This window comes from Gorilla gorilla, chromosome 2 (genome assembly GCF_029281585.2).
Source record: "Gorilla gorilla gorilla isolate KB3781 chromosome 2, NHGRI_mGorGor1-v2.1_pri, whole genome shotgun sequence".
Taxonomy (NCBI): domain Eukaryota; kingdom Metazoa; phylum Chordata; class Mammalia; order Primates; family Hominidae; genus Gorilla; species Gorilla gorilla.
In genome coordinates, this window is record NC_086017.1 from 100,377,137 (window position 1) to 100,402,064 (window position 24,928).

General features: G+C 37.3%; 1 protein-coding gene across 1 annotated transcript in view; it reads right to left on the reverse strand.

Moving 5' to 3' along the window:
* Nucleotides 1-9,371: 9,371 nt before the first annotated feature.
* The window catches only part of LOC101147670 (vitamin K-dependent protein S-like), a 58,548-nt gene continuing 42,991 nt past the window's right edge, over nt 9,372-24,928 (reverse strand). Inside the window, 6 exon segments of the mRNA XM_055382125.2 lie at nt 9,372-9,648; nt 13,184-13,409; nt 15,381-15,532; nt 20,961-21,129; nt 22,735-22,902; nt 24,186-24,256. Of these exon segments, the coding sequence (XP_055238100.1) occupies nt 9,488-9,648; nt 13,184-13,409; nt 15,381-15,532; nt 20,961-21,129; nt 22,735-22,902; nt 24,186-24,256 (947 nt within the window). The 3' untranslated portion in view covers nt 9,372-9,487.

Genomic DNA, 24,928 nt, shown 5'->3' on the forward strand with positions numbered 1-24,928 from the left:
TGGATTAATGGATTGATCATTGCCTTCCCAACACCCCCACTGTTACCATACCAATAGGTTCTCAGGTTCTATGTCTTAGAAATAACTGGAGGACTGTGATGATTATGATGCAAATGAGAGACTTAAGATGAATGATTTTACTGATTTTTCTTTCTTTCTCAGGTATTTTGGAAAGTTCCGCATGGGAGGTAGAAGAAAATGAGAAGTCTTCTCACAAGTCTTCATGTTTAGTTTTATGGCCCCCAAAGGCACCCAGGTAGTTCTTCTCTGGGTTGAACAATCTGACCCCCAAGAAGTCTACATTATTATACCAGAAGCTTTCTAGTAATTAGGTTCATTAAGGCTTAGCTTTTCTTCCTAGAAATAAAGACTGACAGGAAGGAGGGAAGACTAAGGATTGGATGCCATGCTTCATGGCATCCATGAAGCTGAAATGAGCTGCTGAGAGAAAAACTAGTGAGTGCTTAAAAGCTACAGATACTTAGGTTTCTAAGACATTCCGGGAGAACATCTATTTGAAACATCAGAGGGGAGAGTATAGATACCAGGAATAGGAGAGTTTCACTCCAATTGGCTTGGCACAGATAAAAATTTCTTTGAAAGCTACTCTTTTTAGTTGGGTATACATTTGTCAAAGGTTTTCAAGAGCACCAAGTTCTGAGCTCTGAGCAGATTCTTTAAAAATCAGCAAACTAACACAGGAACAGAAAATGAAGCACCACATGTTCTCACTCATAAATGGGAGTTGAGCAATGAGAACGCATGGACACAGGTAGGGGAACATCACATACCAGGACCTGTTGGGTGGTGGGGGGCAAGGGGAGGGATAACATTAGGACAAATACCTAATGCACGCAGGGCTTAAAACCTAGATGACAGGTTGATAGGTAAAGCAAACCACCATGGCACATGTATACCTATGTAACAAACCAGCATGTTCTGCACATGTATCCCAAATCTTAAAGAAAAAAAAAAATGGTACTTGCAGAGAAAAAGAAAAAATATGTAAATTTTTGGAATAATTATTATACATATTTCTTGAGCTATATCAAAGTCAGAAGAATGTTTGAAATTAATAAAAGAAAAAAACAACTCCTCCAAGGAGGTATTGAGCATGTATCCAGGGTGGCTACAGCATTATCTCAATGATTGATTCTACCACCAAGTGCAGTCCAAGCAAGCTTCTTCCTTCATGTAATAGGATGAATATACCACTCTCTTTAACTCAGTAATCTTCATAAGCTAGTAAATTGACATCCTACTGGATTTTTCTCTCATGCCATCCCAGGTGTTGCCCATTGTATTTCTAGCTCACCATTAGTGTGCCAGTCACAGCTGATGATGCTTGGGCTTATTGTATAGCAGTAAGTTTAAACGTTTTAGTAGTTCCATTTTCAGCATGAAACTCATCACATGTTCAGAAGAGCCCTTTTTACTCTGCACTTCCCCAAATGCAATCACTGACAGCTCCATTTGTTGTAAATTGGCTGAACCCCAAAGAGGTCAGGAATAAGGCAGAGAGAGACTAGTGGTTGCAAGCTCCCCACAATCCCCACTCCTGGCAGAATGTCACAAGGTCATCCTTCCTGTACCATCCTACAGAGGATTTCTTGATGACCAAGAAGGTCAGAGATGATTTGGGGTGTATGATGTCTAGCAGCTACTTGGCCAACAGCTCCCCCTCCAGGGCACTGGAACATCATTTCCACAGTAAGTCTAGGTTGCATCCTCACCTTGGATAAACTAGCTGAGGACCCTCTTCCTCCTGCCTCACTTTCCATTTCCTTATCTCTTCCTTTGTGATTTATCCTCTGTCTCTTTCTCTTTGCTCATCATCTCTTTCTTTCTCTGCCTTTTTTCATTTTCTAAAATCATTTTCTACTAGTTCCTATTTCTTCTTTCCAGACACATTCTTCTCTCTCTCTCATAATCTCTGAATTATATTTTTTATAATCTGCCTCTTTCTTGTCTTTAGTCTAGAAATATTTCCCTCTTTCTTTCCATTTATTTTTGTTATTTATGTCTGTCTCCCTTTTCTATGTTTGGGGTTTTTATTGTTTGTTTTTTGAGATAGGGTCTCACTCTGTTGTCCAGGCTGGAGTGCAATAGTGTGACCATAGCTCAATGCACGCTGGTACTCTTGGGCTGAAATCATCCTCTTGCCTTAGCCTCCCAAGTAACTGGGGCTACAGGCACACACGCCACTATGCCCAGCTAACATTTTTTTATATTTCATTTTTATTTTTGTAGATATGGGGACTTCGTTTGTTACCCAGGCTTGTCTTGAACTCCTGGCCTCAAGAAATCCTCCCACTTTGGCCTCCCAAGATTTGGGGATTACAGATGTGAGCCACTGCACCTAGCCCCTTTAATATGTTTGGTTAAACCTCCTATCCCCTACCAAATTTTCTCTCCACTTCCTTTTCTTTTTTTCCTTCCTTCCTTCCTTCCTTCCTTCCTTCATTCTTTCTTTCCTCCCTTCCTTTCTTTCTTTCGTTTTTTTTAGACAGGGTCTCAGTCTGTCACCCAGGCTGGAGTGCAGTGGCACAATCATGGTTCACCACATCCTTAACCTCACCTGGCTCAAGAGATCCTCCCACCTCAGCCTCCTGAGTAGCTGGGACTACAGACACTGGTGACCATGTCTAGATAGTTTTATTTATATTTATTTATTTATTTATTTATTTATTTATTTATTTATTTTTTTGTAGAGACAGGGTTTTGCCATGTTGCCCAGGATGATCTCTGACTCCTGGGCTCAAGCGATCCACTGGCCTCGGCCTCCCGCAGCGGGATTACAGGTGTGAGCCACTGCACCTGGTACCTCTCCTCTTTCTTATATGCTAATCTGGTGTGGCATCAATTTGTCACTATCTACTGCTATTTGCTTACAAAAAAAAGTAGATATATATTTTTCTATTATTTCTCCATCTCCTCTTCACCCTCCTCAAGTATCTTTCTATATTCTTTACTTTTCTTTCCCTCATTTTCAATTTTGTATCTTACCAAATCTTTCACTGAATTTGTTTTCTACCTTTCTTGCTTTCTTTTATGTCTTCTCTTTGTGTCTTTTTCTCTCCTCCTGGTTTTGTACACACACACACCTGTTCTTCCTCCCTACCTCCCTATCCTTCTTTCTCCTGTCTTGATTTTTTTTGTTTTTTTTTTCTTTTTGAGATGGCTGCATAGTATTCAATGGTGTATATGGGCCACATTTTCTTAATCCAGTCTATCATTTTTGGACATTTGGGTTGGTTCCAAGTCTTTGCTATTGTGAACAGTGCCACAACAAACATATGTGTGCATGTGTCTTTATAGCAGCATGATTTATAGTTCTTTGGGTATATACCCAGTAATGGGATGGCTGGGTCAAATGGTATTTCTAGTTCTACATCCCTGAGGAATTGCCACACTGACTTTCACAATGGTTGAACTAGTTTACAATCCCACCAACAGTGTAAAAGTGTTCCTATTTCTCCACATCCTCTCCAGCACCTGTTGTTTCCTGACTTTTTAATGATTGCCATTCTAACTGGTGTGAGATGGTATCTCATTGTGGTTTTGATGTGCATTTCTCTGATGGCCAGTCATGGTGAGCATTTTTTGATGTGTTTTTTGGCTGCATAAATGTCTTCTTTTGAGAAGTGTCTGTTCATGTCCTTCACCCACTTTTTGATGGGGTTGTTTGTTTTTTTCTTGTAAATTTGTTTGAGTTCATTGTAGATTCTGGATATTAGCCCTTTGTCAGATGAGTAGGTTGCGAAAATTTTCTCCCATTTTGTAGGTTGCCTGTTCACTCTGATGGTAGTTTCTTTTGCTGTGCAGAAGCTCTTTAGTTTAATTAGATCCCATTTGTCAATTTTGGCTTTTGTTACCACTGCTTTTGGTGTTTTAGACATGAAGTCCTTGCCCATGCCTATGTCCTGAATGATATTGCCTAGGTTTTCTTCTAGGGTTTTTATGGTTTTAGGTCTAACGTTTAAGTCTTCAATCCATCTTGAATTAATTTTTGTATAAGGTATAAGGAAGGGATCCAGTTTCAGCTTTCTACATATGGCTAGCCAGTTTTCCCAGCACCATTTATTAAATAGGGAATCCTTTCCCCATTGCTTATTTTTCTCAGGTTTGTCGAAGATCAGATAGTTGTAGATATGCAGCATTATATCTGAGGGCTCTGTTCTGTTCCATTGATCTGTATCTCTGTTTTGGTACCAGTACCATGCTGTTTTGGTTACTGTAGCCTTGTAGTATAGTTTGAAGTCAGGTAGTGTGATGCCTCCAGCTTTGTTCTTTTGACTTAGGATTGACTTGGTGATGCGGGCTCTTTTTTGGTTACACATGAACTTTAAAGTACTTTAGTCTCGCTCTGTCGCCCAGGCTGGAGTGCAGTGGTGTGATCTCGGCTCACTGCAAGCTCCCCCTCTCGGGTTCACACCATCCTCCTGCCTCAGCCTCAGAGTAGCTGGGACTACAGACACCCACCACCACGCCCAGCTAATTTTTTTGTATTTTTAGTAGAGATGGGGTTTCACCGTGTTAGCCAGGATGGTCTCAGTCTCCTGACCTCGTGATCCACCCACCTCGCCCTCCCAAAGTGCTGGGATTACAGGTGTGAGCCAAAGCGCCCAGCCTCCTGTCCTGTTTTTTAATTCATTCTTTGGCTTTATGTCTGTTCTTGTCTGTGTATGTGTGTGTGTGCGTCATGTATGCACACCCTCACATGTGCACAGAAGACAGGAGAGGCAAGTAGAGGAGTGCATGAGGTTAGAGAGCTACCCACAGAGACTGAATCTGTGGTTTGTAACCCTAGTTTCCCTTGAGAATCTTCTGATTTAGTTGTTTGCAAAGGGGTCAATGAATCTAATAAGCCTGGGTTTAGATCTACTGGTTTAATGATGAAACCCCTTGAAAGCCAAGATTAATTATTTTCACCTCATGCAGTAATCAATAGGAAAAGAAAGGAGATTTTTGAGAACTTCAGTGAAATAAGATATCTGTGTGTGACAGAGAGTCTGAAAGCATTGTAGGGGATGGTCACAAAGACAGGACTTGGATGCAGGGAAACAAACAGAGATTCATATCTGTCTTTTTGGGCCTCATTAAATAGCACCTCACTGAGCTTTCGTTTAGAATCCATTTCTCCTTCCCAGAACCCCCTGCAAATGTTTATTTCTGCATTTCAGTCTTTACCAAACTCAGGCTCATTTTTTAATTACTTGTCCATGTGTCCGCTCTCCCCTGGACTGAGTACATTGATGGCAGTACCAAGATATTTGCTCCATTGTTTTCTTGGGATTCTTTCTAGCCCACACTTCTAATTATCTAAGTGTTCAGAGTCATTGTCAGCATTTGCTTCATTCAATTAAGTAATATCATACTTAATCTTCAAAATGTTAAAATGATTAATATTAACAACTGAGACTTAATGACACAACCAGTTATATGTAGAACTGGAGATAGAATTAGTTCTATCCAACCAAGTGTTAGATTTGTTGGAATTGTTCATTCCAACCATGTACCATTGACTAAGTGCTGAGATAACTAGTAAGAATATGGGAACAGTGTAGTTTCAAATTTGGTTGTGGACTCTTGACCCAGACATCCTGGCTCTTTGCAACTTGCCTTGCAATCCCAGCTTTGCAACTTGGCTAGCTACACATACAAGGCAGACTAAGACTGTGCCTATTTTTCAGAACAACCATTTTTTAGTCCCCTGTGGCCATCTGTACTTGCTGAGTTGGCTCAGGAAGATGCTCATCTTCAGAAGATCCAGTGTCAGCCTGAGTGTTCAATTTGGCTTTAAATTAATTTTTTTTATATTTATTGTTTGGGACCTCCAGATAATAATGCCAGATTCTTCCTATGTCAGTTAAATATTGGCCTGCTCTCCCTTCTCTTCAAATCAACTTGAGGAAGGATTTGATGTATCAAGTGGGGACACCCCAATTAAAGAATGAGATTCCAGATTTCTCAGTTTGAAATGTTAGCAGGAAAGAGAATCAATCACTAGCAAATTGCAGGTATTACTTTACAATTTCTTTCCCATGAAAATAGGATTCTCTTGGAGGAGGGCTTGTTATGGCAAGTAGGTTAGCAGAAATGAGTCTGTAAATTCACCAAATGCTATTCTTATCCACAGGTAAGACAACTGCTACACCATGGCATGTCCAAAGCACTACAGAGTAATGGACTGCGGATCAGGAAATACCCTCCAACCTCACTGGTTTTCAGCTTGTTCCAAACCTCCCCATACTCAGTTCCCCTCTATTTCTGACACTCTTAGCTTCACAACTTGAAGCTAAGATCTTTTTCCATTGTCAGTTTGACCTCGTAATCTGGCCTTGCACTGTTTATATTATTAATAATATGTACCCAAAACCCATGTATGCTGACCCAGGTAACTGCCCCCATCTTCGCATTCTGGAAACACAAATACAAGATAGCCAGAGGTTACCTTGTATAGCACTAGATGAACCCCTAAGCAACGTCCTGCCATAGAAGATCCAGTTTTCAAATATAAGTTCTCTGAAAGCTCAAAGCTTGCTATAGCAAGAAACTCGTGTGCAAGAACACCATCAAAACAATCTTCTTTATAAGGAGCAAACTACTGACCAAAAGTTTTTTTTGTTGTTTGTTTGTTTTTTTTTGAGACAGAGTCTCACCCTGTTGCCCAGGCTGGAGTGCAATGGCATAATCTTGGCTCACTGCAACCTCCACCTCTCGGGTTCAAGCGATTCTCCTGCCTCAGCCTCCCGACTAGCTGGAATTACAGGCACCCGCCACCACACCCAGCTAATTTTTGTATTTTTAGTAAAGACGGGGTTTCACCATGTTGGCCAGGCTGGCCTCGAACTCCTGATCTCAGATGATCTGCCTCTCTGGGACTCCCAAAGTGCTGGGATTATAGGCGTGAGCCACCACACCCGGCCGACCAAAAGTTTTATCACTTCAATTTCTTAGGATGACCAGAAAAGAGCTGCTTTGTAGCTCCAAGGAACAGGAACCTGAGGACTACCAAGGGCCAACTTGAGTATTGTGACTTCCTATTCCATTGAGTTTAGCCCTCAGACATACTACTTTTGACTCCACATGCACAGAGTAGAGTAGGTGCTTGATAAATATTTGTTGCTGAATGAATGAATTAGAAATTGATCATAATTGTCCTTTGAGTTTCTAGTGACCGTGTCATCTCCCAAATCAATATTAATACCAACATGATGAAATCTAAAAATTATTTCAGATATTCATCTTCTTTATTATTTCAGTTCCCACTAATGATAGCAACTAAAGGTCCAGGGGAATGCAAAAATAAATAGGCAATTCTTTTGCAAAAAAATAAATTTTCAAATGAAAAAGTCCTCTTTCCAGTAATCCCACCAGTTCCTTAATTCTAGAATGAAAAGAAAATTGGAAATACTTTATTGTACTGGCAGATAGGGACTGAGACTAGAATAATATTTTCAGACAGGAGAAATGAGGTGAATAGTCCTGTTCTTACAGATTAACCAGTGCTTTCACTGATCCATCACTGACTGCTGCAAATGGTTAAGTTCTATTACCATGTCACATAGCATGTTCAAAAAGTAAAAAGAAAAAAGAAAGCTTTTTCAAAAGGTGAATTCTAAGGGATTCTGTAATGGCCTTGTTATTTGGAGTTTTTTCACTTATATACAAAGCTGAAATGGCACCAAATATCCACTTTGCCTTGTTCTCTACCAACTCTTTAAAAGTAGGAATCTGTATTTCTTGGCAAAGTTGAAAATTAAACATCAATCAAAGATTCTTAGCCATAGGTCTAGACCCTCTCTCTAGCCATGTATGAGCACATCTCAAAGGTAGATGAAATTTATAAATGCGTCTCTGGAGCCTCTACGAGCATCGTTGCATGTGGGAAGGTTTCTGCTCCTGATGTGAAAGGTAGAATTGATCCCTATATCTGACCTGTATGTGGCATAATCAAATGAGAAGCAGGCAACTCCTCACCTTTCTTTCACTCTTTTTTTTCCCTCTCTCATGTTTTCTCAGTTTTTCTTTTTCCTTGCTCTTTTACATGAATGTAATTATCAATAATCACTTGCTGATATTCATCCCCCGTAGTACCTGGTGGCAATTGGGAAAAAACTTATATTTAGCAAGACAATTTCTGGGATGTGTCAAAAGATACATGTTACTTTTGCTTCTCTTCACCTTCTGAGCTCCAGTCTACCACCCAACCATAAATATTATTCAAATATTGGAGCTTTATCTGTCTTTTAACTGAAGAACTACTTCATTGTATGAAGAGTTAAATGTCTATTATGTAACTTTATGTTTTATTCAAACAGTTGGTATAATAAAGATATTCACATGCATTTTAAAATTATACAGCGATTTATTATAAGTGATATAAAATACAGTGAAAAGAATTTATTTTTACAAACTGTCAGTGAAACATCTGATACACATCTGGCTATGAATGGTAGATTCAAACGTGATAAAACTGCCACTTGAAATGCATCACAGTACCAGCAGGCACGTGGCAATCTTACCTCCTTTCTTCTTTGATTACAATGATACGATATTCACTATATCCCTCTGTGGTTGTCCTTTTGTTAAAATTTGTTCCGGTTTTCATAGTTCCTTTTGTACTTCAACAATCATATTTTGGCAACTTACTCTGGTAATTAAAAGTTGGATTCAAGGAAAACTATGAACTCCCACATTTGTTCATTCTCCTTTCCATCCCTGAATTCTGTCTTTTGTAATGTAGACCTGTGTGACCCACACAGCCAAATTTAAGTAATGTACCCACTTCAGATTTCCCCACCTATCCAACCTAATCTGATGTCTCATCCTGACAGACTGCAGCTGCCAAGAAGTAAGATTCCTGCGCTGCTCTCAGGACAATTTGTCCCACTTGTTTTCTAATTCAATAAAGATACTGGTTTAAATGTGAAGCCACGCAAGAGAAAGATGAAGCCAAAGCTGGTCCCCCTGAGGAATTGTTTTGAAATAAGGCATTAGGACCCTCCATTCAATTCATATTTAATAGACCATCATCTCTTCTGCCTTCATCAGGAAAAAAACAAAAACAAAAACAAACAAAATAATATCTGCCTATGATTAATAGTATTTAATTACATTCACTTTTGTTTGAGTTTACTTCCTTGCTTTCTGAAAAAAAGATAGGTATTTAGACACTAGTTCATGATGATAAAATTAAAATTTAGTTTTACAAACAAAAATTAAAACTGTCATTTGTAGGAAAAAAATTCAAATTTAAAATTGTTATTTTTCACCATTCTTAGATAGCAAGAGAAGAATTTCTTTACTGTGATTTATATCACAACAGAATTTTTTTCCTTGACAAAGGACCTTTTAAAAACCCCAGGAAAGGACCACAAAATAATCAAAGACTGCACATTGTAAATAAAACCCTTCAGCTGTTATTGAAACATAAGTATAATTACAGACAAGGAAAAGGTATTATCAGCAGAGAAAAGATGCCTTAAGAATTCTTTGTCTTTTTCCAAAATGATGGACATGAGTGAGCTATAATATCATTATGTTTAGAAATGGCTTCGTCCAGATCCAACTGTACACCATTAATATTCACTTCCATGCAGCCTTTATAAAGGGCATTTACTGGTGTGGCACTGAATGGAACATCTGTAAAAGTAAAATATTAGAATATTAGTCCAAGACTTTTAGCATCTTGTTTGTTTACAGTGAGAGAAGTCATTCAGACTTCCCATTTCCAACCAAATTCTAATCCTAAAGGAAAAGTTAATAATGAAATTCTATTCCATAAATATACATTCAGTGACTCCGATATACATGTTATTGTACTTCATTGAATTCAGCATGTCATGAGTTCCTCGGATTTCATAAACACAATTAGTTCCATTTAAACTTAAACACATTTGAGGGAGAGTAGAAACAAGCATATTCTTGCGATATTCTATTTTTATTATACAAATAACATACTATTTTCTCTTTAAACTTAAGCAATGGTTTAAGCATTGTTAAATCATTTTCTTAACTCCAAATTATAGCTACTTGGAAATCTCTTTTAAATGTCATGATCAATATATCGCTTTTATTATTGTTGGAATAAAAGCAGATTTCTGTATTTTTCCAAAGAAATAATTTTTTGTTGAGCATACAGTAGGTCATGATACAGGATTCACTTTCATGTACTATTTAGAGTTCCTAAAAATAACAATTTTCCTTCCTCTTTTTTGGCCTCTCCTCTCCATTAATCTTAACTCACAACGGATATTCTTTAGCCCTTATCTTCAGTACCTTATGCGAAAAAAAACCTTTAAATTTTCAACTTCTAACTTGCCAACACAGTGAATAAAGTTCCTACTTTACTATGACTATGAGCTCATAGCATTTGTTAAGAATCCCTTTCAAGCTGGGCTAAACATCATAGATTATGCCACTTTTCCTTTTTTGAGAAAAGAAATTACTCAAATTCATTCATTTCCTGAGGAAAGAAATTACTCAAAATCATCCATTTATCTTGGGTTTTAGTAGTTCACATGAAATTTAACATGCCTACTTTGCATGCAATTAATAATTTACCCATCCCAAAGTTTATACTCTTAATATCTCAATATTTAGCTCCTCTCAAATTTTCCCCACTCTTTCTCTTAAGACATTTTGCCTGAAGTTAGTCCTCAGTGCTGTTGCCAAAATCCCGAAACCACTGAAATTTTGATAATTCTACTTCTTTTAAACTCTTTGTTGGTTTGATTTCCTAAAATTGCATTCAACTAAATTGTGGATAAGGTAGTAGGTAGATTTCAATATAGAATTTATTCATTTAAACTATAATTTTACTCCCTAATAATTAGGCATGCTCGCTACTTACCTCTATTTATCTATCTATCTATCTATCTATCTATCTATCTATCTATCTATCTCTCTATCTATCTATCATCTATCTATCTGTCTTTCTATAGCTTTAAAAGCCTATTTACTTCTATTTCCCAAAACCCCAGATACAATTTCCATATATGGGAAATCAAGACCATGAGCAGTTTAAGCAATATATTGAAGGTTATCAGAGGTCCAGACATCAAACTCAGAATTCTCCCCATGAGAATACATTGCAAATGTCATCTGAAAATGCTTCTAAATAACTTTCTGCCTCTTTTTTTCCATTTTAAGTGAAATATTGGTGCCAATTTCATATTTTCCAATATTCAGTTAAAGATGAATCTGCTTTTCCTCCAGTTTTCCCCATCTTGGTAAATGGAATCTCCATCCACGCAACTGCTCATGCCAGATACCTAAAAATCATCCTTATACCTGTCTTTCAGTCATTAAGTCCTATTAATTTTGTTTCTAACACGTATCTCCGATCTATTCACTGTCCATCATCTTCATTGTTATCACCCTGGTCCTGCAGCTTCCTCAGTTTCCTCATCTGTAAAATGGGGATAATAATAGCACTTACCTCACTGGACTATGTTGAAAATTAAACAAGTGGATATATTTGAAGCACTTCAAACAGTGGCCAGACTTTGTTTTGCAACAGCTGATGGTGGTTTAGATACTACAACTATTGTCACTGCTTCTTCATCTGGACTACTGAATAGCCTCTCAGATCATCTCAATTAAACCCACTTTTGTCTCCCACCTATCCATCTCCATCCAGCATGCAGAGTGAATTTTTAAAATTGTAATATTGCTATACTACTTCCTTGTCTAAAAATTTTAATAGTTTCATGTCTCTCATTATAAGACTTACGATCCTGAACTAGGTCTACAAACAATCCATCCAACCGCCCAGTTCACAGCCTCACTCTACACTACTGTCTCCCTTGCTCACTATGCTTTAACTATACTGATATCCTACAGATTCCTCCAACGTGTCATCCCCTTCCACTTTGCCCACACATGGAACATTTTACTTGCATAATAACTCCAATCCCCATTCCCACACCTGGTTAAATTTATTTAACCTGTTCAGTATCAGATTTATAGTTTAGTCTTATTACTCAGACCAGTTGTTTCTGGCCCCCATGACCATGCGAGAAGTCATATTTTCAGGTTCTAAAAGCAACCCATACTTTTCCCTCATAAAAGTGATCACAATTTTAATTATTTTGATATTTTCCTAATTAGTTGTTTAATGTCTACCTCTGCCACTAGATTGTTTATTACTCTGTTGCGAGCACCTCAGACATAAGGTATTTTTTTTTTTTTTTTTTTTTTTTTTGAGACAGAGTCTCCCTCTGTCGCCCAGGCTGGAGTGCAGTGGCGCGATCTCGGCTCACTGCAAGCTCCGCCTCCCGGGTTCATACCATTCTCCTGCCTCAGCTTCCTGAGTAGCTGGGACTACAGGTGCCTGCCACCACGCCCGGCTAATTTTTTTATATTTTTAGTAGAGAGGTGGTTTCACCGAGTTAGCCAGGATGGTCTCGATCTCCTGACCTCGTGATCCGCCCACCTCGGCCTCCCAAAGTGTTGGGATTACAGGCGTGAGCCACCGCGCCCGGCATGGGCAAAAGATCTCAATAAAAGTTGGATAAATGGGGCCGGGCACGGTGGCTCACGCCTGTAATCCCAGCACTTTGGGAGGCCGAGGCGGGCAGATCACGAGGTTAGGAGATCGAGACCATCCTGGCTAACACAGTGAAACCCCCTATCTACTAAATATACAAAAAAAATTAGCCAGGTGTGGTGGCGGGCGCCTGTAGTCCAGCTACTCGGGAGGCTGAGGCAGGAGAATGGCGTGAACCCGGGAGGTGGAGCTTGCAGTGAGCCGAGATCGCGCCACTGCCCTCCAGCCTGGGTGACAGAGGCAGACTCCTTCTCAAAAAAAAAAAAAAAAAAAAAAAAAAGCTGGATAAATGATAAGATGAACTGAGTAATAGATGAATAAATATTGGGTAAATAAGAACAAATATTGAACTTATAAGACTATTTTGGTGACGAAATAAAATAACATATCCTTTCTGGCTGGGATAGCCAAATGCAGCAAAACTTGATCAGCCTTAGTTCAACATTTTTAAACTAAACAAAACAAAAATATGCCAATAAAATGTTGGTACTAGCCCCTAGAAAAAGAATAACGAATACTGGATTTTATGTTCCTTTCTGATGCTTTTTTACTATAATTATATATTTAAAATATTATCAATTTGATTAAAATATACTTTTTAAAGCTGAAGAAAAAGTAAGCAGATACCTGGAAGGCCACCCAGGTATGTGGCCACTTTTGCTTTCATTGCTTTGTCCAAGATGGCAAGTTGTCTTTGAAGGTCTTCATGGGAGATGGTTTCTATTTTAAGTGGTGTCAACAACTCCAGATTGTTTCTGTTGACTATAAATTCCAGATGAGATTGTTGATCAGAACATAGACTTAGGGCCTATATCAGATATATTACAGTATTTTCAACAGATAACAGAATATCCTGAAGAGTAGAGCAAAGATTCAATATAAGCAAGGAGTAAGAGTAATGCTGCTTAAGGGTGACTTTTGAGTTTTTGAAAGTCAAAAACTAAATTTCAATAAGGAAAGAAAATGTATGATAGCACCGCTAAATTTAAGGGAAAAATTACTAAGTATGTTAAGACTAATTTATAATAATTATGACTAAAATTTAAAATACACATTGGTTTTACAAACTCAAAGTTTAGCTAAAATATAAATGTATACTGGTTTCTGAAAATTCAGTAAAACAACCGGCACCTATAGGAGTGTCTTATGTCTTTCTGTTTATGAGCCTTCCTAATTTCCAAGTTTACATATGAAAAGGGAAGGAGTTGAATCACTCTTTGTTGAGAAAAGACTTGGGAAATTTAAAATGCTTTAGTAAGCATATGCCAGCAAGACTAACAGGTTTCTTTGTGCCACACAAGCAATCCTATAGACTTGGGATAAAATAAGTGAAGAGGCCCTGAGAAAGAAAAACCAGCAATTGCCACCAGTACGTTATAGAACATTTACCAGGAGATTCTACAGAAAGAAAATGTGTTCATTCTGCTGAACCTTTCAAACTGCTGTTATGCCTAAATTACTCGATGTGTTGAGTATGATCTCTTCATATAGCTTATACGGCATAGAGGAAAGTGATAAAAACATAGTCAGAAATGTTTGTTTAGGAATCCAAGATACCTATTTTAAGCGAAAAGACTAACTTTGCAAATATAGGTTACCTGAGGTAATCTGTTATTGTGTTGTACATGTCCATATCCTTAAACTCATTAAAAGAGATTGTCAATAAAGAAAATGCTCCAAAATGATCAATGGTATCTGGAATAATGTTATGAAATATTGCATAGACCTTGAGAAGAAAATATGACATGCAAAGAAAGAACCATGGAGGCAAACACTCAAAGGATAAAATAAATATCAAAGACATTGCACGCATTAACCTCCTCCACTGCATGAATGTAGTGTTGAAGATAGGAATTCCATTTTGTTTAAAAAGAAAAACAAACTAGCAAACAAAAAACCCCTGAAATCCAAATGTAGAAAGCTCCTTAAAGACAGGAGATTAAAACAAAAACACAAACAAAAACAAACTCATCAGGATATTTTTAGGTTACTTATGGTTAACCACCAGAAACTTCCCATCCTCCTCCCTGAATCATACTTTAAGTTGCAAACAGCATAACTTGTTTTACTACAATAGACATTATTCAACCATAGGTCTCTTTCTAAAATTTACTGAAAGCATCCAAGTCAGCCTTGGCATAAACGTCAGGTTCTTGCAGTGACTTGTTGAAATGCACCGTGGATGACGCATAGACAGAACGACTATGCTCTAATTGAAGTCTGAATAATACAGATTTTCTGATTACCCTCATATTTCCTTTCATCTAAGGCTTTTTCATGTTCTTCCTCCTAATTTCAAATAAGAGTTGCCATTAAGAAACCAAGTGGACCAGTTTTAACTTTCTCTCTTTTTTCCTAACTTACTCTTGGGAGAAAAGATTAAGAGTGTAAGAAAGAACAAAACATTATAATTAAGCACTGAATATCTGACAGTGCACCGCAATTAGATTCACTTCTATGTTGACAGCACAGACTAATTCCCACGATGCTTAAAAGGATTCTTAATAAGGGTGGATCTCTATTTATTCGGGTGGCTCCAAGCAGCCTGTGTGAGAGTCTGCCTAATCTTAGGTATAGATGCAGTAGGTGTTTCATTCCTCCCTCCCCTTACTTCTTCATTCAGACCTTGGAAACAAGCCAGAAAAAAAGTAACAATAATAGACATTTTTTGAGTCTTTAATGATGTGCTGCAGATTGTGCCAAATACTTTACATAAGTTACTTTATTTAATCTTCAAAATCGTCCTTTGAGGTAAATACTGCTACGTATCTATTTTAAAAAAGAAAAGAAAAACAAGGTTCATCTAGGTTTAGAGTTAAGTTACCTGCGATTTTTCAGAGGTGGAGTCCACCAAGGACACAGCAAAGGGCACTGTGTTGTTACCAGAAACCAAGGCAAGCATAACACCAGTGCCCATGGATGGATGAATATTCAAGGTCACATTTATATGCCAACCCTCAACACTGGATACATTATCTATTTAAAATAATGAAACAGAAGCATGATCAATGCACTCCTAAAGTGCACCAGAAGGAATTATTATTAATACAGTCCAGGTAATATTCAAAACTATCTTGTGTAATACTATTTTTTTCCCTTTCTCAATGATCTATATAACCTAGGCAAAACAAAACAAACTATTTTTTAATGCAGGCAAGAAACATGCAAATGGAGTACCATCTTCCCGTTCTTCCTAGAAGAGAATTCTGGATTGTGGTGTTAAGGATTATCATGGATTTTCCCAGTTTGCTCTTTAACAGTGCTTCCTTCTCCCTTGCATGTTCGCCAATGCTCAAATCTCAAAGTGGTCATATTTCCAAGTACACGTTTGAAAGTTCAACAAATTTACTGTAATAATTTAGGGAAAATCTGGGTACAGTTGCCATCATCACTCCAAAGGATAAATATGATTTATATACACAGGAGAGTTGGATAGTTCGATACTAGAGAAATACACTGACATCAGCAGTTAGTTTTGAAATCAGAATGGGAACCCTTGTTTTGTGAATCTCTTGTCATAATCCTTCACATTCTCCTTCTTAATTACTAGGTTAATTGTCTATCCCAATAACGTGCAAGCTTTAGGAGGTATATGTCTCCATCATTACTTTGTTTTTCCCAGGAGTCACTCAATAGATATTTGTTGAATTAATATGTTTCCAGAGTAGTTGGATTACTAAAAATAATAGTTCATAATCTGAATGAAGTCTTCCTCATTTAATATGATGTAATGTATAGCAAAGCCCAAATACCACACGGAGCCCTTGAAAGGGTAAATGTGAATAAGGAAAATCATTTTTCTTTGACAAGATGTTCTTCCACTTAGCCACATATAATGTCACTAAGTTTTTCATTATAATCCTGTAACTCCCATCCAGAAGAAAAAAATATATAGACCGGGTGCGGTGGCACATGCCTGTAATCTTAGCACTTTGGAATTGCCTGAGCTCAGGAGTTCGAGACCAGCCTCGGCAACATGGTGAAACATCTCTACTGAAAAAAATGTACAAAAAATTAGCTGAGCATGGTGGTGTATATCTGTAGTCCCAGCTACAACTCGGGAGGCTTGATTCAGGAGAATCGCTTGAACTCGGGAGGCAGAGGTTGCAGTGAGCTGAGATCATACCATTGCACTCCAGCCTGGGAAAAAGAGTGAGACTCTGTCTCCAAAAAAAAAAGAACGTTTATATGTAATCATTGTGAAATAAGTAATTTTTAATTGATATGTCATAATTGTACATATTTTGGGGTAGATATGTCATTTGATAAATGCATACAATGTGTAATGTTCAAATCAGGGTAACTGGAATTTCCATCACCTAAACATTTATCTTGAAATAAGTAAATTTAATACAGAATATTCAATTCAAACTGAAATGAACACGCAAATGTATAGAAGTTAAAATGTAACATTAAATATTAATTACAAAGATCACTTACAAATTATCCATGAAATGATTGATTACTTATTAAAGTAATTTTTTTAGATACAATGTAACTCTTATTTTCATTACCTTTTCAGGATTTTTTTCCTTTGGCCAAATCATCATGGATTTAGTTTTATCCTAATTTAATCCTCACACCATTTATAACTTTAAAACAATCCTTCATAGGCAGAACAGAACTAGGCATTGTATTAATTTATGTTAGAAAAAGGGAAATCATTTTTGTAAAATTTGTCCTTAAAAGTGTAGTAAAAAAGGCTGGGCACAGTGGCTCATGCCTGTAATACCAGAACTGGGAGGGTGAGGCAGGAGGATCACTTGAGTTAAGGAGTCTGAAAACTGACCTGGGCAACATAGGAAGACCCTGTCTCTGCAAAACATAAACATTAGCAAGGCATGGTGGCATGTGGCTGTAGTCTTAGCTACTTGGGAGACTGAGGCGGGAAGATTGCTTGAGCCCAGAAGGTCTAGGTTACAGTGAGCCATGATTGCACCACTGCACTCCAGCCTGGATGACAGAGAGAGACCCTATCTCAAAAACAAACAAACAAATGTAGTAAATACAGACTACGAAAGATGGGAGGGTGGGAGGAGGGTAGGGGTTGAAAAATTACCAATTGGGTATCATGTTCACTATTTGGGTGATGTGTACACTGAAAGCCCAGATTTTACCACTACACAATATATCACAATATATGCATGTAAGAAATCTGCACTTGTACCTCCTAATTACATAAAAATTTAAAAATTTGTTTTAATGTAGTAAACCTTTTTTTTTTTTTTTTTTTTGTGAGACATGCTCTCACTCTGTCATCCAGGCTGGACTGCAGTGGTAAGATCCTGGCTCTCTGCTGCATCGACCTATTGGGCTCAAGCCATCCTCACACCTCAGCCTCCTGAGTAGCTGGTACTACAGGAACATGCCATCAGGCTTGGCTAATTTTTGCATTTTTTGTGAAGATAGGGTTTCACCATGTTGCCAAGGCTGGTCTTGAACTCTTGGGCTCTAGCTCTTTGGGATCTGCCTATCTTAGCTTCCTAAAGTGCTGGGATTATAGATGTGAGCCACCTTACCTTGCCCTTTTTAAGTTACAAATAAACACAATTAAAATGTAATTTTTTTCTTAAAGCAGAGATATCACATTAATGCTAACTATTTATAATGCAAAGTGTTAGTAGCTCAAATAATGAACTACTAAAAAAGAAAAAGACAAAGAATTCAATAAAATAATTAGAATATATAAATAGCTAATAAACATATGGGAGGATATTCAAGTTCAGTAGAAATTAGGGAAATAATATTAATATTCAAACCTACAAAATTTAATTTTTGAACTATCAGATTGGAAAAAAGCTAAAGCATACACTTTCTCATTCTGTTGGTAGAAATATTAATTGATAAAAGATTTTTGGAAAAGAATGTAATTGAACCTCTAATAATTATATATTTGCATAACCTTTGATAGAAATAACCTAATTCTAAAATTTTCTTCCATAGAATTAATCACATAAAGGTAGAAGGATGTATGTTTTAGGATGTTCACGGAAGTATTATTTATAAGGTTAAAACCGTAGGGTCAGTGTGGCAAGACTCCCCGCTCCACTTAGGCTGTAGAAAATTGGAAAGAGCACCACTCCCACCCTTACAACAACAAAAGCCAAATTATCTGCATAATCACGACTTTTCTTGGAACTATCAAAGAGCTGAGGTCACAGAGCAACAAACTAACCAGAAACCTAAAGAAAGACAGGTGTTTCCAAGGACACCAGAATGAGAACACTTTCTAACCCAGAGCAGACAGGAGATGCCATGCAATTTGGTAAAAATAATTTAGGTAAAGATTTAAGCAAATTGGTGAACTACATGTGGGGGCTGATGTAAGAGTTTAGAAGCCCTAGAAACTACAGACACAAAGACAATTCATGCTCATTCACAGGCTCTTCTCCACAGATTACTGTGCACTCAAGAGAAAACAGAGTGCAGGTAAGGAGACCTGAGAAAGTCTCTCTCTTAATATGGTCCTGAAAGCAGCACCAGCTACAGGGAAGCCACAGAACCCCACCTAGATCCTTCTCAGTCTCCTCTACACAACACAAGTTTTGAACCCAGGAGAAAGGCAGCAAACTTTGTCATTAGGACACATATGAAGACTCATTGCAACTACAGATTAGGAAGAACAAACAAAGCTATCTATCATGGAGAAGGAGCAAGAAACCATCTTGAGTCCTGATCATTAGACATCTCCCCTACTGATGAGAGAGTCAGGGAAGAGGAACAGTGAAAATTCCACACTCCTGAGACCCAGGGATACAACACCTGCCTAAGACTGAATTTGTATGAGAACAACATAGAATGCTTCCCCAACCTCTGCATCTTCTCTGCCATGTTAGCAAAAGTCAAGTAACAAGAGCACTCTGCTGGGGGTGGGCAAGACACTTGAGAGACACAAGTGGGAGAGACATTTTCTTGAGGCATATTATGGAGGGAATACATAAAACTGAGCTGCTATGATGAAAAACTCTCTAGGCCAGTCACGGTGGCTCAAGCCTGTAATATCAGCACTTGGAGAGGCTGAGGCAGGCAGATCACCTGAGGTCGGGAGTTTGAAACCAGCCTGGCCAACATGGCAAAACCCCGTCAAAAATACAAAAATTAGCAGGGCATGGTGGTGCACCCTTATAATTCCAGTTACTCAGGAGGCTGAGGCATGAGAATCCACTTGAACCTGTGAGGTGGAGGTTGCAGTGAGCCTAGATTGTGGCACTACACTGCAGCCTGGGCGACAGAGTGAGACTTGGTCTCAAAAAAAAAAAAAAGAAAAAGAAAAAAGAAAAGAAAATAAAAGAAAGAAAAGAAAAAGAGAAACTTGCTAGCAAGCCATTCCCTTATTTTAAGCAGAAGGTTGTATTTAAAAAATCTGAGGCTGGGTGCAGTGGCTCACATCTGTAATCCCAGCACTTTGGGAGGCCAAGGCAGGTGGATCATGAGATCAGGAGTTCGAAACCAGCCTGGCCAAAAATACAAAAATACAAAAATTAGACAGGCGTGGTGGTGGTTGCCTGTAGTCCCAGCTACTCAGGAGGCTGAGGCAAAAGAATCACTTGAATTCAGGAGGCAGAGGCTGCAGTGAGCCAAGATCATGCCACTGCACTCCAGCCTGGGTGACAGAGTGAGACTCCATCTCATAAACAAAACAAAACAAAATGAAAGATCTGAAACGTGTGGTGCATTAAGGGTAATCCTGCCACCAACAAAACTTAAGAAGCTCAGCTTTTCACTAGATTGATTCAATCCCGTTACTAACAGCCTAGCAAAAGAAGTGTGCTCATTTCCAGACACAAATATTCTTCATCTCAGTCTCTACTGTTATATGTAAGATGCCCGAATCTAAACCAAAAATTACATGATACACAAAGATGCAAGAAAAACAACACTTGGTCAAGTGACAAAGCAGACAAAATGGCCAGACCCAGATATGACACAGCTGGAACTATGAGACAGGGAATTTAAAATAATTATGATGAATACATTGAAAGCTCAGTACATAAACTGGACAAGTGTGAACAGATAAGGAATTTCAACAGGGAGGTAGAAATTTTAAGGAAGCATCAAATAGAAATGCTAGAAATTAAGATGAATCTTCCTGAAGCATTCATTGGTATTCTCTATACAAGTGAGAAATCAGTGAACTTTAAAATAAGTCAATTGAATTTACCCAAAAGGAATCAGGCTACCTACCGATAAACCTGAAATAACAACACGAGCACATTCAAATGTCTTTATATTTTTCCCAATACACTGAAAAATTTTTGTAAAAGTTATATAATAGTATGAATAAGCATAAGACTAGAGTGGGCACACAGTAGATACTCAGTAATGTTTCACAAATTATTACTGTTTGTTGATGAATAAATTTACTCATTAATGAGAAAATAGAGATAAATGGAAAATCACTTACTGTAATCTATGCGAAATTGAGCAATTCCAAAACTAGGATAGTAGGAGCCCTTCTCCACAGTAACCAGGCAGTGCTTATTTTGTTTTTCTTGAATAATTTCCTTTATTCCAGAAGCGCCTTGCTTCATCAAATTCCAGCCTCGTATACATCCATCTAGACAAGGGTTAATCTAACAAATTAAAATATAAGTCAAGGAGTGCATTTTAAACTTAAACAGTGGCTTGATTTTGAGTATAGGTTTTCATGAAGAGAAAAAAAATCCTTTCTTTGATAATAGTTGAAAATATTTTAAATTTTATTTAAGTTTTCCTTTTCAAAGTATTCTTCAGATGGACAGTCTTTTTCAGTACAAGCGAGCTTATACTATCACAAGCCCTCAGTGGATCTTAATGATTTTTAACACTTCAAGCACCACCTGCCTCTCCTACATCATCCAGTGGTAACTTTTCTGCTTTCAAGTTCTATATTTGCTTCTAGCTGTGGCCCTGGGCTCTAAGATGTCTTGTTTATCTTCTTTGTTTGTTTGATTGAGTGCAGGAGTGCAGTGGCAGGATCTTGGCTCACTGCAACCTCTGCCTCCCTGGTTCAAGCAATTCTCCTGCCTCAGCCTCCTGAGTAGCTGGGATTACAGGTGGCCACTACCACGCCTGGCTAATTTTTGTACTTTTAGTAGAGACGGGGTTTTGCTACATTGGCCAGGCTGGTCTTGAACTCCTGACCTCAGGTGATCCACCCGACTCGGCCTCCCAAAGTGCTGGGATTACAGGTGTGAGCCACCATGCCTGGCCTTGTTTTTCTTTAGTGGCTTTTATAATATGGGTTTGTCTTGCCAATCAGACTCTAAGTCTCTTCAGACACAAAAGTGTTTGCATTCTTTAGCCTCCATCAAGCATCCTGCCAGGCTCAAGACATGTAAAAGCCATTTCATAAATGATTGATACTTTTTGAATAATTTATTTTACTTTTCAAGTGTATTAATTTCTCAGTTTCAAACAACAGGTATACTCATGTCAACATGGGTTAATTAATTCAAGCTTAATATCATATAATAGAAATCTTTTAAAAGTTAAAGTAACTACGAATTGCCAGGAATGAAAGACGGATATAAGATTGTAAATATTTAAGTTAATCAACAAGTGTATCTGGCAGGGCTGTGACTTCAAATGAAATTTTTAAAATTCTTTGAAGAGTTAGTGGTTAGTCTCTTTTATGAAACCTATTCTATAGCTATTAAATATTATATTTAGAAAAAACATCTATCATATCTAATTTCAATTTGTGACAGGCTATAGTTGTACCCTCAGTAAAGAGGTATTTTTTTAACAATAAATTTCACCTTCTGTGCTATTCTTTAGCTCTTGCATTTAAGTCCTAAAAATAGACTTGAGAAAGTCCTCTGACTGGCTTTTACAAAATAACATAATTTTGGACTTAAATATATAAATTTATATGTTTAATGACTGAGTATAGATTATCATGATGTTAACACTGAACTGTAGTATTAACATTCTCAAGTGTTAATTTGAGAATTTTAGAAATCCACTTCATGATTTATGCTGGGGATTTAAATGGGCACAAACCACTACATCTTTTTTTATTTCATTAATATAATTTCAAGGGTTACTAATGTTATTCTTCCATGATCATTTCAAGTCGTCACATTTAGTATGCTTAACAAAACAACTTCTATTGACTCTCAGAAAAACACATATTCAAATCTATTACAGACAAAAGGAATTCATCCATGATGAATGATACAAGCTTGGATCATTACCGGTTTAATGAGTTCACCTTCTGCTTTCTGAGGGAATCCTGCAAAGTACACTTTGGTTTCCAGCAATCCATTTTCAGGCTTAAAAAGGGGTCCAGGTTTATTTATATCCATCACAGCTTCTTTAGCTATTTTAATGCTAATACTATGTTCTAATTCTTCCACAGACACCTACAATTAAAAAGAAAACTTACCAAATAACCAAGCATTACTACGTGTCATTTGAAATACTGGGATCTAAAAATTATGTTATTATTCCCATAAAATACTTCTGTAAAGTAATCATTTTAATGTAATTATTAATTTGCTACAAGTCATTTGGAATGTCAAATTATGATAAATGTGATAAAAAGGCATTTAGGGTGGCAGCACCCTATACTGGCAGCACTTGATCAAAATTTAAAAGTGTACCATATTTTAAAGTTAAAAAAAATACTATTCTGTTAAGCTTAAACATCCCGTTATAGATCTTTCAATTCCCGACTGCTAGAAAATTAACAGTTAAGTGAGCCATTCTATCTTAGGAAAAATTTAAGTGGTCTTATTTTGCAATTGTCTGATAATACACATATGGAATCAACAGTGTAAATCAGTTCTTAATATAAAGTAAGAAAAATCAATATGTTCAGTATTCTGTTAATTGCACACAAATTATTCTTTCTTTAAAATTCAAAAATGATTGAGGCAATAAGAAAAAAATACATAAATTGGAGTTTCCCAATTTTGAGAGTTGTTTGGGTTTTTAAAAAAGGTTTAAAGTAAGGGTAAACAACAATAAAAATTCCTTCCACAAAGACAATTTGAAGAACCACTGCTGCAATCGCTTCAAGTAAAACTATAGCACTCAAAGAGCAAACTCTTCACTCACTAACCAATAATATAAGCCAAACAATAAGCATATTAAAACACCATGATAGGGAAGGAAAAACTATCCTCCAACATAAAATAAATTTAGAAACACAAATTTAAAGTTGGTCAACACTCCTTCTTTAATATAGCCAGTTAGCAGCATGTGAACAACTATTCTCTCCTTTACAGACTTTCTTAACTTAGCCTACAACACCTGACCCTGCTTGCTTCGCTTTCTGCACTCTAACAACTACTTCTCAGTCTCCTTTGCTGGATCTTCCTCTTCCCACAGCTCAGGCCCCAGATGTTTTTCCTGTAGCCATGCAAGTATTTTAAGTGAGACGCCATGATTCCACTCCAGGGCATTTGGAAAATTTGGAGGTGAGGAACACTTTTATTTGTCACAATGAGTAGGGGCCATGCTGGCATTGCAAGATGATAGACAATCTGCATTATGTACATAGGCTAGTCATGCAGAATTAATAATAATAAGTAATGCAGAACTAAAAATAAAATATCAAGTATTCTTAAAATCTTTTGAACACCCCTGCTAGGTATTCATGTAGGGAATATTCATGCTTACAATCATCTGAGTTTGTACATACATAGACACAAAATATTTGCTGCACTATTTTAGCATTCATTACATTTTTCAAGAATGTAATAATCTTGAAAACTAAGAATAGATTGATATTTGTTTTGTTAATATCTTTACCAGGAACTTCTCACCACTTTGGGAAGTTAATATTACCAATGGCAACACCATGTATGCACTTAATGGTATTTGAGTTGCTAATATAACTCCCCAGCATTAGTCTTCATTTGTAGCTTTTACTTTATGCATAGAAGCAAGCTTTGACAAGTGTTGTCATTATAGTTGACTACGTACATATTGAAATACATATTTTCTTCTAAATTACCATCCTTTTATTTATCCATATTAATATAATAATGAGAGCATTATATTGGTTTTGATTGGGTATATGTGAAGGTAGTTTACATTATTGATACATTTCATTATAGAATAGTAAAGGAGCATTATATATTTTCAGACATTGGATGAGATAGTGTTTGGAACCACTGGTCAACACAAACAGTTTCATGGCCTTAAAACCCCTCTTTATGCTGAGTATTCAAAAATTTGAATTGAACGCTTAACTTTAAAAATATATCCAGAATCTGACCACTTCTTACCACTCTTACCATCAGCACACCAGTCAAAGCTGTCATCTTCTCTCTGCTGGGTTATTCCAACAGTCTCCTAACTCCATATCCTGTTCTACTCTCATTCTGGTTTCCACAAAGCCATCAGCTTCTGATCAGGATTATCTTTTAAAAGGCAAACTAG